At 37.5% G+C, this 15,296-nt stretch overlaps 1 protein-coding gene across 3 annotated transcripts in view; it reads right to left on the bottom strand.

The window, feature by feature from the left end:
* Positions 1-750: 750 nt before the first annotated feature.
* LOC121298214 (TOX high mobility group box family member 2-like) overlaps positions 751-15,296 on the bottom strand; it is a 92,348-nt gene continuing 77,802 nt past the window's right edge. For all 3 annotated transcript variants that reach the window (XM_041225182.1, XM_041225183.1, XM_041225184.1), the window contains 5 exons: positions 12,985-13,212; positions 6,538-6,618; positions 2,195-2,587; positions 1,869-2,005; positions 751-1,713 (listed from right to left, as the gene is read on the bottom strand). In XM_041225182.1, coding sequence (XP_041081116.1) covers positions 1,677-1,713; positions 1,869-2,005; positions 2,195-2,587; positions 6,538-6,618; positions 12,985-13,212 — 876 coding nt within the window. In that variant the 3' untranslated portion in view covers positions 751-1,676. The remainder of the gene's footprint in view (positions 1,714-1,868; positions 2,006-2,194; positions 2,588-6,537; positions 6,619-12,984; positions 13,213-15,296) is intronic.

The following is a 15,296-nucleotide window of genomic DNA, read 5'->3' as shown; positions in this document are numbered from 1 at the left end:
GTTTTTCCAAGGTCATAAAAGAATCAATACAGACATGTTTTTTTCACAGAACATTACTTAGCTTGAAAACTGTCAAACTTAAGTCTTTTATTGCTTTTAGTTCATCATTAAAATAAATGCTGCCATAAAATGTATCTGGTGACGCCATCTTTGTTTAAAACTGGGTCTGTGGTTGTCTAGTCTGTTGCTATGGAAATGTCATGTTGGCTTCCCAAGGGCATTCCAATCAGAATATACATCAAACGTGATAAATAACCAATCTCCCCTCAATCAGTAACAATAAAAAAGCAAACAAACACGTGAATTCCACTTTAAACATTTTATTACAGACAAATGAAAAAAAAGAAGCATTGTGACACAAAATGAATGTGGCGATGCTGTTAGAAAGCACCGTAGCACAAGAAATGTAAAAAATAAAACAAACAATAACAAAATGCACCTTCTGAAAAATCAAACGAAAAAACTAAAACATGTTACTTCATATCGTTCATAAATAGATAGAAACCAGTCATTAAAATTAAATAGAAGATGGGCAAGCGGCAGTAAAATGAATAGTATAATGCCATACAACACAGATATAAAATTGTCCTTGTCACTGGCTTTACAAATAAAAGAAGTACATTTGGCAGGTTTATACACAAATAATATAGCCTCCCCCTTAATCAATTTCTAAAAATTTAAAAGTGTGCTACAGTGAATATAAAATGAATGCCCTAAAAAGTAAAATGTATTTATTAATTTATTTTTTTAAAATGTTTTCACAAAAAAGAAAGATGAATTCAACACAATTCTAAAACACTTAGTAAAACTACTTGAAAACTATAAACCCACTGTTATGTTTATCTTTAGTAACATTTCACATTTATCATTTTCACCTGTACAAGCCGTGCTGGGGACAGAAGTCTGTTAGGCTGGGATAGTAACTATAGTAACGATAGTAAGTCATGATGTCAGACAGACAACGTGACAAAGAATTCCTTCAAACTGTTAATCTTATTTCAGCCTTTACTGGGAGAAGCGCAGTTTTAACACGATATTTACTGTGTGAAACCCTCCATTACAATGACATTCTTCTGACTTACAAAACATAAAATTCAAAAGCGAAATGGTAAATCCGAGTTATTAAGACAAATGGATTTCTGGATTTCAATCCCCAATTTCATCCCTAAAAGTGATATTTACAATCACACTGTGACAGATCAACCAACCTTGACAGGTCTGTTATGATACATAAAAAGTTTGCTTATTTAATTTTTTTTTTTTTTTTCTCTGCACAGACTTAGTGCTCTCAGCAACTTTACACAATGTACTTCTATGGATCCAGCCTAATTTAGCCAACTAGACCAAGGCCTGTCTTGAATCTACAAGCATTTACTTCCCTATAGGAATAGTCCATGACAAAGCTGGTGGCAAGCAAAAAAATAAACATTAAAATAAAATAACAACCAAAAAACAAGTTTCTGTCTTCATATATTAAAGCTGAATGACCCAAAAAAGTAGGCCCATGGTTTAAAAATAACAGGAGTGCTCTCACAGGCTTCAGTTGAGGCCTGTGAATCTAAGTGCTTGGCAAGAGGCTTACTAGTAGTCTTTAGGACTTGCTTGAAATCCTTCTAAAAAAAAAATATATAATACGGGGGTTCCCAGATGTCCCTTTTTGTCAACGTGTCCCAGCTTCAAGTGAGGTAGAGTGGCTTATCCCTTGGTAACATGCTGTTGGAAGAAAGGAAAGAGAAAAGTACGCATAAAAAACAAAACAAAAAAAATAGGTTGTGTGTTTTATTAAACCATAAGCCAACCGTGTTAATTCCAACAAGAGAAAGTCAATCCCTTGCACACCCAATCAGCTGCATGCTGCTTGTGTTTACCTGCAGTGGTTGACCCCACACTCCCGATTGCAGAACTCGCTGTCCCATTCCTGGTTCTGTCCCCCAGCAGGGTTGGATGATCCTGGAGACTGGGAGCCAACGTTGTTCTGATACTCTGACTGAATGTGAGGAAAACCCTGGGAGGAAAAAGACTTCAGTCAGGAACAAACCATTGGGTTGGAAGCATGCTGAAGCCGAACATTCAGCAATGTGCTGCCATGCATCTGCCCTGGTAGACTGTCATGTTTGTCACTATTTTACCACACTAAACATTTAAGCATAAAGCTGTCATCCAGAAGAATAAAAGGTAACAGGAAGCAACCAACCTCCTGGCCTGGAGGGGGAGAATGGAGTGAAGCCTGTAGCCCCATCTGATGGGAGATGATTGGCTGTGACTGGACCTGCTGCATGCGGATTGGCTGGTTGAGGATGGAGCTCTGGTGCAGGGAGAGCTGCTGGTGCAGGGGTGGGCTGATCTGAAATGTGGTGGGTGGCGAGGCACTAATGCTGGGCAACATCTGCGACTGGTTCAGTGGCCTGGAGAGGCTGTGGCGCTGGGGGCCCGCGTAGCTCTGAAGGTCAGACAGGGGGAAAGAGCCAGGGCCCAGGTAGCTCGAGGAGGCCTGTGGTGGCACGCTGTACAGTGGCTGTTTTGGTGGCATCATGTGTGAAGGCTGGCTTGTTTGGGGGCTTTTTGCCTCCACCTGGTCATTATAACTCTGTGGGAACAGACACAAGAAAACAGGCTGTAGTGTGGATCTGACTGGAATCAAAGAAGTAATGGCTGAGCAGCCCCCCCCCCCACCCTCATGGAAAAGACATGTGATATATTTAGGATTCATATGCATTTCTATAATGCATGAAGCTGTCATATATGGTTCATATATCAACTAAGAAGTGGCCAACTATTTATATCACTCACATACTGTATATAAAATAAATTATGAATATCATATGATTTTATATCCAGAATATGGCTGAAATATGAGTTGAAAGAAGGACTCAATATAGCCTTGTTGGTCAAAGCTGATGACAAGTACACATATTCCAGTTGTCTTTAACAGCTATCCTTTAAGCCAGCAAATGCTGCTAAACAAGGAGTTAGCAGTGACATGCAGCTCAGGAGAGATCCTTTTCATTTGAAAAGTTTCATTTGCATGTTTATTTTGCAGTTCACCCTTATTTTCTTCCCATGCTTGTACAGTGCATTAGCCACCGCTTTTAATACTATTTACCATGGTATATTGCAGTAAGAAACAGCTCTGGAAGTCTTGCTATACTGTAGCAATAGGTGAATACCACATACGTGGACTTGGCATTAAATATGGAAACGAGGTTAAGAATGTAGTGCAATCTGAATCTACTGTACTGTGCTTGCTTAGCTGAACTGTCAGTGACATGAGGCAGATGGCAAAAGATCATTATTTTATCCATCACACAATGGCGCTATCTTCGTTAATGGGTTGCTAAAAGTAACACATCACAAGCAGAGATACGGCACAGGTATTGAAGCTGTTATATGTGAGATGTCACACACATTACAAAGCATGGTCTGGATTAGACATGTAGCACTGGTAGGCAGGGACCATATGCTAGACTTAATTATTTCATTAATATATTTTCCAGTGTCATGCCATTGGGAGCGCCTATATTTTAAATACAGGTGTGCAGTATTTATTACCTGTCACAACTGCTAAAATGATCTATCAGTGTTGGTTATTCGGTAATGGCCCTCATTTGTATGAATTGCACAAAGCCACCTCTATGATCGATGGATAGCTGGGCAGATGGATAAATGTATGAGTGCATATTTGCGGGTTCAAGAGGGAAATTATTTGGGATGAAAATAAATTGTATGCCAAAAGAAATCACTGTGACAATAACTTGAAAAGATGAATGTAACCTAGCAGTGTAAACAAAATGGTTTTCAACCCTTACATTTTCTTTGGTGAGGGAATAGCGTTAACACACATATAGCAAACATATCTTTGCAAGTGTGCACATACACACACACATTGTATAATTCTAAGACATGCATTCACATTTGCATTCATGTTACATACAGGTTGCAGGTTTTATACAATGTATGCAGTACACTCCATGGTGGGATGACATACAAGGGGTGTGTGCTGCACAATAGGTGCAACCCAAGGCAGCTCAATCCAAGTACTTTACAAACAGGGTGCATGTTATTTTCGCAAATGGTTCTCCTAACATGTATTTTTGTAATATACGTTATATAGCTGCATCTATCAGTTGGACGTTTCAGTTACACAATGGGTTTCTCAAATGTAAAGATTATATGGACTGTCTTCAATCCAGTAATGAAATAGTGACTGGGTTTAGGGGTATCCTTCAACGCATTTCCTCTAGTTTTTAAATCCTTTTTTGTTGAAAGGAAAAATCTCTGTTAATGTTACTGAATCCGAAACAAGAGACTTCTAATTAGTGCTTGATTTTTTGGAGCATTTTACAGCACTGGCGCATCCTCTTAAATTTCATTAACTAGCCAGTTTATCCCACCAAGGTAACTGACATGTTTTTTCTTCCTTTCAAGCAATCACACTTGTGTGTCTTACAATCTCCTTTGCTTCGCAAGAGTTCAGCTGATTTGAATGCTTGTCACCTCGGTTTTATTAAAAGAAAGAAAAATGGTTTTCCCCATAACATCTGTTTTTCAGAAATTTTAATTAATTGTGCCGAGTCCTAAAGGTCTACCTATTTCACAGTTCTCTCTCTTTACTCCACAAGACTCAATGCCCGACGATTTGCAGAAACATCAATCATCCATTAAAATTACAGATTTGACAGAATATTTAATTACACAAAATGACAGATGAGATTCATGCCTAATAAATCCTGCCATGGGAACGGTCTGATGAATAAACCATTCTGTCTGCAATCATGCCTCTTGTTTTTGGGATGTAGTAAATTTAAGTGAGCTATGTTGTGCCGTAAAACATTTTGGCTTATTAAAACACAGGATGACTGACGGCAAGAAAAATAGAATGCTTAAAAATATTACAGTCATAAAAAAAGAGGGCTGTTTGTCTGCAGGTGTGATTAACTTGACTTGCCAAGATATTTTTTCTATTTTTGACGGGGAACAATGTAAGATTTTTTATTATTTAACTGTTATGTTAAATGAACAAAGTGTGGTTTCTGGAATACAGACTCAAAATTGTAGAAAGGCAAACCAATAAGAACAAAGCATGCTTAAAATACAGATTAAATCTTGATCAAATAGTCTCTGCAGTTTTAACTACAGTTATTGCAACAGTACAAACAGTGTGCATTTGAAACATCAGCTGCATTCTGAACATGTCATGTTTTCTGCACATTAACTTCTTTGAACTTTTCTTAAAACCAAGCGTTTGATGAAATGAAAATGCTGATGAAAAGGTTGATCAAACCAACACTTTAGGTGTGTTGTACAGGTTTGTGTCCCTTATGAAATAAACAACACTGTATCTAACACAGCCTACTGTATTAAATAATAAAAAAACAAAACAATAACGACTGTGAGAGGTAAACAACATATAATCAAGTTATTTCCTAGAACACAGTGAAAATGTAACCCCACAACAATTGTATACCGGGAAACAGTGATACAAGCCTTTGTCTCGTTGGCACTAGAAACTGCCGTCTCGTGTCTCCGTTTAATATTTATGTTTGAGTAAAACCTAAACAATGAATCCAGAAATGGACGATTGAAAATATTGTTCCCCCCAGTCCTGGTTTAGTAGAGCCAAGACCTGTTCTTGCCAACAGTCTGTTATACCTCTTTCTGTGCTCTGCCACATTTACTGGTGAAACATCATATTAAAGCTGACCTGCTAGATTTCAACTCAGCTGAATAAATAGGAAAATAGTTTTTGTTATTCCACCTATGACAGAGGAAAAAGCAACTTCATATTTTGTGAAATGGAAAGGATATGACTATAAATCATATTCTTGTAACTTGGGGAACAACCTACCAAATAGGTCAATACTGTATAAAGTCTATGTTGCTATCTTCATGTTCTTATCCTTAGCTGCAAAAAGAATAGGAATAAGAATAGGGTTCATTTAAAACAGACAGGGCTTTCACTAGTATGTGTCTATCAATATACCTCTATAGCACTTTGTTTTTGAACCCATGTAAATTTGTAACAAGCCGAGCTGCAATACAGTGTATTTCTACTCCAATGTACCCCGTAAATGCCTAGCAGCACTGCTAGTATTATGTCTACAATTTAACTGGCTTGTACTAGTTGTATTGGGGACCATTCTAATACAAAGTGTTATTGGTGGTATACTTTGTACTATCTTAGCATATAGCAATACTGCTGGTGACACAACTTATAAATTCAGCTATGAGCCAAATTATTACCTTGATACTCTGTAATCAAACACACCACATCAGCAAGTAACCCCCAGTTGTTAACAGTACTATCTTTTTTTTTTCCTCATGTGAAAGTAGCCTAAAATCTACCACATACAGGTTAATGTCTATTTGTTACCAAGTATTCTCTTCTCCCTGGCCAGGAGATTCTGATTCTATATGGTCTTGTTGAAGCATATTTCTTATTGGGCTGGACCTCCCCCTGAGATCGGTTGGAATTCTTGATTCAATTTATCATAGCCATATCCTCACTGGCCCTTGTATATCAAAGACATAGCCCGTTACCTTGGAAACCAGGCTGGCTCTGTACGCGGCAAGTGCCTTCAGGTACTCCTTCTTGGCGGCCTCTGTTTTTCTCTTGTATGCCTGTGAAATAGAAGGAAGCAGTAATGGTAAATATCGAGTCACAGCCATTGTAGTCTGGACTAAACTGGGGAGCTGGCAGATATTCTGCAAGTACAAATGCTTGTCTAATCATATTCTCTACATTAGGTTTTTAAATAACTTTAACAAAAACAAAGGAAAAGGACATTTGAAATCTGAATGATAATCATATAGCAATTATATAAGTGACATGAGTGGCAATCATTAAGTAATGTAAGCATTTAGGACAGGAGTCACATAACTAACTAGAAACATCAGAGATTTTGTAAAGGACCATTCTCAATTTTCAGATAGTAATCCCAATGGAGCATGAGTCAGTATACATTTGCTCATTATCCAGTTTGCAATGTATAAGACTTTGTTACTGGTCAGCTGTCCACTTCTAATTAGGACCATCCAGTTAATCATTTTATTTTTTTATTTTAAAAAAAGCAAAAATAGAAAATTAACTAAAACTATCCCTTGCAAATGATAAATAAAGATTAAATGCATTCATGTTTTTATGCAGGTCAAATACATTATTGAATACAATACTACACCTGCCCTTTAATTGAAACCATATCGTTTAACATTCTCTGCACACAACCATAAAACCCTCAGTGAAAACGCCTTGACTGAAGAGAATGGTGAATGTATCGATATCTTCAGTGTCTGGGGGACTCTAGAAGATTTGTTATCTTTGTCATGTCCTTTTGCCATTTAATTTCTCTAGTGCCAACTTAAAACAAAGTATTAATATTTTCAAATCAAACTTGTGACCTTAAATCTCTCCACTTAAATATTGATAGAAGTGTGCTGCTTTTTAATGAACTCCAAAGAACTCCCAGCAGTTTTAATTTCAAATTCATTTAACACAGCTAATGATTCATGGAACGACAGATATTTTTTAATAAATGACCATGCCTAAGGATGTCTAATTATTCCAAAGTTATTAGATTCATTAGCAATTGGAGACGTCGGAGTCTAGGGGTCTGGATGTATTAAAAATAACTGTGCTGTAAGGAGCATATGTTGTGGTCATAATCCTGACATCGGGTGTCCCAGCTGAATTAGCTGGTAATTGTACCTTAATGAAATGTTCTTGTTTGATAACCAGTTAATTAAAGTAGACAATAACTCTAAACCCTGCTGACATGCGCTGAACAATTACACAGGCTTGTGAAAAATGACAGAGGGGTGCTGGGTTACAGGTGCTCTTGAAGGAAGTATGTTCGAAGAATTAGAACGGTCCTGCCCTTAGGGGCTCCAAGATACGATAATAATGAGAGAGAATAGGGGATTATGTGTGACTAGAAAATGGAGCTCTTTAAATGCTGCATTTTTGCTCCCTTTCACTGACAAAGGGTGTCTAATCTAACAGTATAATACGCAGTAGGCCTGATACTGATGTGATATAGCCACCTGACCTCTTGTAAAATGGTTATTGTATTGATTGTATTGTAAAGCACACTATAGCGTATTCTTTGTATTATATATAGACCTTGATTGACCCTGTCGTGACATGGTGGTTCCTTGTGTACTAGACAGACAGGCTTATCTCCATTACCTCTTTTCCGAGCTGTGGCTAAGCCGCATCAAGCTAGTCTGACGTGCTCAGGAGGAGCCTGGCTGTGTTGCCACTACAGAGCCCGAGTCGTGCTACTGAAGTCACGTGCAATGAATGTGTCACACATAGATGATGCGGTCGTAGGCGCTGTATTTGAGTTGAAAATGGCAGGTCCAGTGTTTGTGTTTTTCTTTGATTTTGTGCTTCCAGTGTAGCGACTAATACAACGTAATGGTGGAAATCATTATCCCCGCCCCTGGCCCTGCTCGGCAAACACACAGGATGCCTTCATGTACCCCTATATTCTGACACTCTCAATAACATGGCCTTAGCAAGTTTTAACACACATGAATAAGAGGTTGTCTATATAGAAGTACAACTTTACGGTGGCGTACATATCCTCAGTCTATTGTCTGCGGGGAGTAATTCAATTCACTGCATTTATGCATGGCTTTTTAAAGACTTAATTCACTTGAGTTATCTTAATTAATAAGATATCATTGTAGAATACTTTCACACTGATTCCTGACAAAATTGTCCTCAGGCTATATAGATATGATGCCTCTGGGCAAATATGTTTCAATGCAACTCTAGACAAGAACTCTGTTGCTAACACTTCAGAATAAGCTCACACCAAGAAGATAAAGACAAATATAGACAGGCAGATTTAAGCTACAGCATTACAGTATGCTATAATGTACCATTAAATATAAGATTGACATCCTTCTAAATTATTTAAATAAAAATCTTAATTCTGTTGACATTCCCATAGTTTTCAAAGCCTTCTTTTTTATCGGGTTAAATGCAAAATAGTGATGTAGTTTCAGGCAGTTCGTGCTCTGTGTAATTGTCGTGCTGTGAATGCTGAGGGAAACATGTCAGAGCTGTGGTCTGCTCTGTAAGTACATCTTTATTCTCAGCTCTGGATAGGAATTACAAAAGAGCAGTGAAAAAGTACCCTATATTAAACAAAATAGTTTCCAACATATTTAGAAACTATGACAACTGGAATAAAACAGCTAAGTTTGAAATAAGTATAGTAATCCCTTGCCAACCGCTGGGGTTACGTTCTTGAAAACCCCCGTGGTTGGCAAAACCGCGGTTGGTAAATACTAGAGTGTATGGGAAATAGGGGGTTAGGCTCTCCACGGCCGCGGTTACACTTATCAAAGCCTGTCTAAGTTGCATTTTCCTTCACTAAATACAAATGAAAAACACAGTAACATAAAAACAATTACGCTAAGTTAACACGGAGCAATGAGACCGCATGCGCATACTACTATGACTAGTAAACGAGACTAAGTGAGAGATGATGCTACTGGCGTGATGGCAGCATGGAAGAATACACAAGATGCTGCGGAAGCAAATGTAGATGCGTCATATGTTTCCGTGCAAAAACGCTTATACACAAATCTATATGCTACTGTTGGCAAATTGGTATACAAGAGGAAAACCGTGTGTACTTGAATTCTGCAGTTGGCAAATTCATGGTTGGCGAGGGATTACTGTAATTCAATAGAGTTCAAAACACTTGGAAACCTGGAGTTTGGAAACAATAGCTACGTACGATAGCTGTGTATTTGTATTTTAAAATAAATCATTTAGCAGAGAGTTTATCTTTGAACTGCACATGTTTTTTTCTTCCTCTTTTAAAGTACACTAAAATTAGGAACTTGAGTAAAATGGATTATTTTAAAGCACAGTGTAGATGCATTCTGACCAAATGAGCTTGACATATTTTCACTCTTAGAAGCAAATCCATATCGAAAATTAAGCTCAAGAATATAAAGACATTTTTGTAGGTTATATTTTATTAACTGCCATTAAAATTAAGTTATCCTCCCTAAAGAACTATGACCATCCCTTTTGAGCAGGACAGTGGAGTAGCTCCCTGAGCTCCTCCTGTAGAGATGATGAATCTCCACTTTCTGTACAAAAAGAATAGGCACTCTTCCAATAATATTGTCACAGTAAGATATAGGGGTTTAGATCATTTTCATTCTTAGACATGCATGATATTAGCGTGTAGCTATTAGTGCCAATTTTAGCTAATTAACAGTTGCAGATATTATTGGTTCAATAGTGAATTCTAGACAGAAAAAAACTGACAGTAAGTTCAAACTTTATGAAGTGCTACCGTTACAGGTATTGAGAATGTGTGCAGAGGGTACCTACCAGAGGCTAAAAAAACAAACCAAACTCAGAGAAAGAGAGGATGACAATGAACGACCTAAACAACAGTTGAATTAAATACCATTGTCTTTAAAATATACAGTTTTTATACCATAGGATACGTGATCTTCTATTTTATAAAGCTGGAGTGAGAAGAGTTAACAGAGGACAGGTTTTAAGGTCTGAATTCCTTCAGTACGATGTTGGTGCTGCTCATCTCAATAGGACATCCGTCACTAATCATTTCCATTTCATACCACTTGAAGAAACGAGCTACAGACCTCTTTAAGTAAATATGACAAAGTCTGCATGACCCATCAAGCCAGCCCCGGAAGAATATCATTAATTATGAAGATCTACATGGGAAATTAACTGTTCTCTTTAGCCCTGGAATGAATGAATGAATAAGAATATTAGCTGACCTGAGCACTCCTGGGCAGTCCATTTTTTCTGTTCTTTTTTTTGTTTAAGCTTGAGTTTAGAATCAGTTTAGTGATGCGCTTTTCCTCTCAAGCAGTTTTAGAGAAAATGTGCTTGTATCTTCTTTAGAACTACAGCTCCCATCATGTACCAGCCACTTTATTATTGACTATTAGTATTGCTTAATTCAATAGCCTGGAATTTGTGGCTAATTTGAAGACTGGTCAATTATGTGGATTCTCCCTTTTTCAAAATAAAAAATGTAGCATTGGGTGATGTAAGATAGAAATATATTTTTATGCCATATTGTAAAGCACCTAACTGGATATTCTATATATATTATTGTATGCATTATGTAATTTAACATTAAACTTTTCAATTTTTTAATGGATTTGGATTTAATTGGTCGTCATTCCAAAGCCCTTTTTTTATAGGGAAAAATTTATTCAGATTAATTCCAATTAAAAGAGAGAAATCTTGATTAAGATGGAAATAAAATACAGTATGTTACTGCTGTAACAGAGCTTCCTGGCAGTTTAGTGGTTAAGACATAAAAACAATAACAGCACTTCCTGAACAGGTGTCCTTGAGACGAATCCAAGGACATGGAGATTGCTAATCTTGTATTCCTCAGCATGATCAAATCACCAGGCAACAGATAGAAATAAAGAGACAGGAAATGAAGAATTCACATGCAAGGGTGTCAGGAACAAAATGAAGATTCATTGTGAGGAGCAAAATTAACTGCAAAACACACAGCCGAGACCGAGCAATACAGCCAATTGGAAAAGCTCACTTTGAAAAATTAAGCCCAGGATTCAGTTTTGTATTTATTTATTTATTTATATTTTATTTACAGTATTATTAGTGGTGGGAAACAATCGAATAACAGTATAGAAACAAGAGAAAATGTACTCGGTGTGTCTTTTTATAACCCTTAAACAACTACAAATCTTAAGCTTGTTTATTTTCAATATGGAATTCAACTGTTTTTTTCCGCTCTCCTTTCTGAAGGAAGTATTTTAACAACTTAAACCACTTTTAACGTGTCATCAGTATGCAAAACTTTGTCCATCTAGCGTGCCGAATTAAAAAACAGTTGTAGTTAAGCATTATTTACAGCGGTTTTGCAAGCACCAGTGTTCACTGGTGAAACAGGCAATTCTAGTGGTTAGATATTTACATAATAATTAGGTATCTATCTGGTATAACATGACTCAGATTCATAGTTGGGGCCTTGGGCTTGCACAGCTTGATGGAATCAATTGGGTAAAAGAAGCGCAAGGGAATTGCCCCAGTGCTCAGTAGCTATGCAAGGATACATAACCAACACCTGCACTAGTAGCTCGTAGCATATCCATTCTGCACACAACAGCTAGCAAGTTACACATGCAAAGGTCGACTCTAGCATTAGAACTACACAATTACTGGTAGTGTCAGCTGGGGATTTCAATCTCAGGCAACTAATACGAAGAGGAGGAGGAGCAGCTGAGATGATACAGTATTTCTTTACAACCCCACCCCCCCCAAAAAACAACCCTATTAATGCATATCATTGTGCCTGGTAGATATAATGCAACACCCTCTGAATTCTGTTATTGGCGATGCTGTTGTTTGGTTCTGTAACAATCAGAGCAGTGCAGGATCTATACAACTGATTCCCTACAAGGTTATTAAGATAGGAAGAGGCCACCACTGCAAGCTCAGAACACATACCTGACTGATAAGTAGTGACCCTAATAATTGACTAAATACATGTTGATTTTAGTAAAAATGTATTCAGTATGGGGGAGGAGGTAGGGATATTATCTGCATTCAAATACGTTTCTCAAGGGTCTGAAACTTACTTGTTACACCTATTCAACCTGTATGGATCCAGTAAAAAAGAAAAATTACTTGTATGTTCTTTGGCAAAAAAATCAAAATAAAACTTGATGTGCTTGGCTAGCTGTCTTTTCAGGCACGGTCGTCGTGGTCTCTTCCTATAGGAATGGGCCCCAAGTGACTGTTACTGTATTAAAATAAATAAAACGAATTGTGTGTGCCTTTTCCAAATCCACTTGGCAGTTCTGCACGATATTCAAGAAGGTCTTGAAAAGGTCACACACGCAAATCTCATGTTTCGAGGTTTGAGGTGTGTTTGGGAGCGTGACAACTAAAGAGTTGTATTCCATTTATCTTTCCCAGACATCAAAAAAATAGTTTCTTACCTGCTTTTGTTCCTCCCCTAGGGTGTCCCACATGGAGGCCACTATTTTGGAGACGTCCCCGAAGGTTGCATTAGGGTTCTGGCCCTTGATGGCTGCCTGGGTGTCCCTGAAGAAGAGAGCGTAGGCCGAGACCGGCTTCTGTGGCTCGTTGGGGTCCTTCTTCTTCTTCTTTTTCTGGGGCTTTGGTTTCTTCGCCATGTCTGAGGAGGGTCTCTTCTCGCCAGTCACCTACAAAAAAGGAAAGGAAATAGTGTTTTTATCAGAAAGAAACTTAAGGTAAAAACTATAGATCCTAAATCAAGAAGACAAACATTTTGGATAATTCACTAGTTTATCTGTTATTATTATTATTTTTTTTATTAATGTTTTGAGGTTCTGGATAAAAGTAAATAAACAGACAGCTCATCATAATGATGTTTTATTTTATTATAATTGTGTACTTCATGATTATGTTCTTTAAAAAAATAAAACAGGAAATGTCAGTTAGTTTATTGAACAGCTGGGTGATTTATAAAGTTACTGGTAAATGTATAAAGAAAATAAAGCAGCAGGAAGGTTTGATTAGATTAAAAAGTTACATTATGTTTCTGCTCATATTAAAGTGTGACAAAATATAAACATGTCTCCAAATATAAACACAAAATATTGTATAACTGTTTAGTGTCTTATGCATGGATACACAATCAGAAGAAATGCACATATTTCAGGATTTATTTACCATAATATTAATCAATCCTATCATTACTATTATGACAATTATTTTTTTATTATTTACCAAGTTTATTCATTTTATATCAATAAACAATTAAGATAAAATCAAAAAGTTGGATCAATATAAAACAGAAAATTACACCGAAAATTGATATCTGGAAAGAAAACAGTTTGATCTGTGTAAATGTGAGTGAATTGTAGCTGGCAGCTGCCTCAGGGAGATTATTCCACAAGGAAGCCAGCTAGGCATTGAAACAACAGTGAGGCTGTGCTAATGCTCAACTATTAGTTCCTCTGATGGCGGATTCAGGATGTGGGGAGATAATTGACTGTTGAGCAACGGGAACGCTGGGTTTGAGAAGTCTGATGGAGTCTGACCAGCGGTTTATATTCACTCCATTTAACACTTCGGAGGCTGTGATCCTTGATGGACTCAATCCACTGTGGGGTTCAACTTTACACAGGCAGTGACACTTTCATAAGAGCTTAACCCTATGTCCCTCGGGAACAGTGGCAACACAATGGGACTCAATGGAGGTCTCCGTGCAACCACATTTCACTTGTTTACATCAAATAAACAAGGAAATCAGATACAGTAAACCCTGAATAAACTCAAAGGAGCCAAACATTTGTGCCTGCTTAAGACTGGGACCTGCCTATTGAAGGTGTCGATGGCTGGCAAGACAATAGACAACACATGGTTGGCCACCATGAACTGTCCACTGTTATAATCCCAGCTTGCCGATGACAGTCACTGATGGTCCCGTTGATACCATGTTTTTCGATTATGTGAGGTCTTGTCATGTCTTCTACAAGGACAAAACTGAACTAAAACAGGAGCACTGTAAACAACTTAATGACGGTAACCCCAATTGTGCACTGGAGGTCGCGCAGGATCAGTGTTCTATATTAGACAGCCCCTTGCCTGAGTGCCATCGATGGGTAGACAGGGGCTTCCTTCAGCTTAATAAACATTCATTTTGTGTTCTGCACAACAAAGCACGGAGGGAACTTAAGACTCTGACCCTGAGCAGTGTATGCATTCAGTTTGTGCTTTTCACGTGAAGTTATTTTAAATATTAAACACAATATAATGTTAAGAACAAGACCCTTTTTTTTCTTGGACTTGATTAGATGGATGGAAATCAAATGAGGACGACAGCAATTTAATGTAATCTAATGCCTTTTATCTGCCCCGCCACTCCTCCCTAGGGAGCCCAATGTGAAAGGATATTGTATCTCACTGGGCTTGTGCTGTGAAGTGGGATTTCAACAAATACATCTCTTAAAGCTACAACAAAACGCATTTGCCATGCTCTATCATACATGGTCTTTATAAGGCTTACAGAATAAAAAAAATGCATACATTTATTTTTTATTGCATTTTGTCTTAGTATGGAAATTGTATCAGTAGTTTAAATACAATTAGGTATGGACTTGATTTAACTAATCAACATTAATTCCTCACTACAAGCATATTTAAAACAAGATTCAATATAGATTTTGTATGATTTGTATTGCTTGGCAGACATTATTTTGAATGTGGTTGTTCTTTCAGTCAGGACCATAAGACAGTCATATTGTACAGTGCTGTTCTGTAC

This window comes from Polyodon spathula, chromosome 23 (genome assembly GCF_017654505.1).
Source record: "Polyodon spathula isolate WHYD16114869_AA chromosome 23, ASM1765450v1, whole genome shotgun sequence".
Taxonomy (NCBI): domain Eukaryota; kingdom Metazoa; phylum Chordata; class Actinopteri; order Acipenseriformes; family Polyodontidae; genus Polyodon; species Polyodon spathula.
This window is presented reverse-complemented; position numbering and strand designations above follow the sequence as displayed.